Raw genomic sequence first — 2,237 nt, 5'->3', positions numbered from 1 at the left:
TTTTTTTTTTTTGAGACAGAGTCTCACTATATTATCACCCTCAGTAGAGTGCTGTGGCATCACAGCTCACAGCAACCTCAAACTCGTGGGCTTAAACCAGCAGTTCTCAACCTGTAGATCGCAACCCCTTTGTAACAATGAAAATACATCCTGCATATCAGATATTGACATTATAATTCATAACAATAGCAAAATTATAGTTATGAAGTAACAACATGAGGAACTGTATTAAAGGGTCACTAGGAGGCATTAGGTAGGTTGAGAACCACTGGCTTAAGTGATTCTCTTGCGTCAGCCTCCCAAGTAGCTGGGACTACAGGCTCCCACCACAATGCCCAGCTATATTTTTGTTGCAGTTGTCATTGTTATTTAGCAAGCCCGGACTGGGCTCAAACCTGAACCCACCAGCCTCAGTGTATGTGGCTGGCACCCTACCCACTGAGCTATGGGCACCAAGCCTGCTCTGCTTACTTTTGATAGAATTAACTCTAAAGAAAAATTCTATTTTACATTATCCTCCTATTTTTTACTTCTGACATAATGTAGCTCTCTAGACTCTATTGCTAAGATACTTACGGTGATGCAATATGTCCTCATGCATCTTCCCTGATGGTGATGTGCTCTGATAATTTAAAATAGAAAAGTGGACTAAACTGAGAGGCCCCTAGCAAGACAGAGGCCACTGTTGTTGAGAGGATGATCTCTGGACTTGGACATTGCTTTCCCCACCTGCTGGCTGACACTGGGCAGGGAACTCAAAATCCTTAAAGGCTTTAAAGTCTTTGTAAGATGGTCATAATAGCACACATCTCATTAGGGTAGTCTTCAGGATTAAGTGAGATATATTTGTAATATGGTAAGCACAATGCCTGGCATTATCCAAGTCAGCTTTAAAAATGTTACCAAATTTGGGTGGCTCTTGTGGCTCAAAGGAGTAGGGCACCGGCCCCATATACCAGAGGTGGTGGTGTTCAAACTCAGACCCGGCCAAAAACTGCAAAAAAAAAAAAAAAGGTTAGCAAATTTGTCTGGAGCCAAAGAGGTAAAAGAAAATTAAAAGTTACCAAAATTTGAATACCAGAAAAAAATGTATTTCCTGAGGAGCTAGTTCCATCTCGAACAATAACCCTACTCCTAATCTGTGCAGCAAAGTATTTAATAGAAGAATTTTAGAGATTCTAAGAAGCTCATTTTCCTTCTCTCTGCCTTCAGATATACATCAATCAAGTCTGTGAGGATGTCTTCTCTGGTCCCCTGAACTCCGCTGTGCAGCTGGCAGGACTAAGATTGTTAACAAACATGACTGTTACCAACGACCACCAACATATGCTTCACAGTTACATTACAGATCTGTTCCAGGTGTTGCTTACTGGAAATGGAAGCACCAAGGTATGAAGCAGTTATTAGATGATGTATGAAGAGTTACTACATCAAGACTTTAAGATTTAAATTGAATTTCCAGGCTACTTGCCTTAAGTTGATGTCCCTCAAAAAAGAGGAAATTTAATGAAGGTTCACATTAGGCCTAAGAAAGTATATAATTTTTATCCCCTAATAGTGCATTGCAAAATTAACATGTGAAAATCATCTGTTATCTCCCTTATCAGTAGATTGATGTTGATTTGGCTTTTGACAATTACCTTTTATTGAAGCAAATTAGCTAGCTTCCCCCTACCAGATGTAGGAACAATTTGATTAAAAGGAGTCTTTGAATAATAGTGATGGTTAGTTGAATTTTTTGCTTCACTCAGTGTTCACAAAATGATTATTTAATTTAGCCATTATTTGTAGTAAATGAAGTGAATTGAATATGTGAAAGATGTCTCAGTGCATCACTCTGTCCAGTTACGCAGATAGAGGGCAACAGAGAGTTGAATCAAGGACTTGGGAGACAGCCTATGAAAGTTTCTTCAGTAAATCCTTCATATTAGTGTGCAATATCACAATTGCCATTTTTCAAGAGAAGGTAGCATAAAATAGAATGTGGGCTAGTGAAAAGTTCAGAGGAGTTGATTGTTTATCAGGGTGTTACTGTATTGGTCTGTATTCTCTGGGGCAGTTCATCAGGGTTTTACCATATTGGTCTGTATTCTCTGGGGCAGTTTGATACCAAAATGGCACAAGCATTTTAGAAGGACTAGTTGTGGGCTCGGCGCCTGTGGCTCAAGCAGCTAAGGCGCCAGCCACATACACGTAAGGTGGCAGGTTCGAATCCAGCCCGGACCCGCCAAACAACA

The 2,237-nt window shown here is 40.1% G+C and overlaps 1 protein-coding gene across 1 annotated transcript in view; it reads left to right on the top strand.

The window, feature by feature from the left end:
- The window catches only part of ARMC10 (armadillo repeat containing 10), a 38,299-nt gene that overhangs the window by 30,312 nt on the left and 5,750 nt on the right, over nt 1-2,237 (top strand). The window contains exon 4 of the mRNA XM_003782614.3: nt 1,213-1,389. Coding sequence (XP_003782662.1) covers nt 1,213-1,389 — 177 coding nt within the window. The remainder of the gene's footprint in view (nt 1-1,212; nt 1,390-2,237) is intronic.

The sequence above is a fragment of the Otolemur garnettii genome, unplaced genomic scaffold (assembly GCF_000181295.1).
Source record: "Otolemur garnettii isolate 467f Iridium unplaced genomic scaffold, OtoGar3 scaffold00005, whole genome shotgun sequence".
NCBI lineage: Eukaryota > Metazoa > Chordata > Mammalia > Primates > Galagidae > Otolemur > Otolemur garnettii.
Note: the sequence above shows the minus strand (reverse complement) of the source record. Positions and strands in the feature narration are given on the sequence as shown.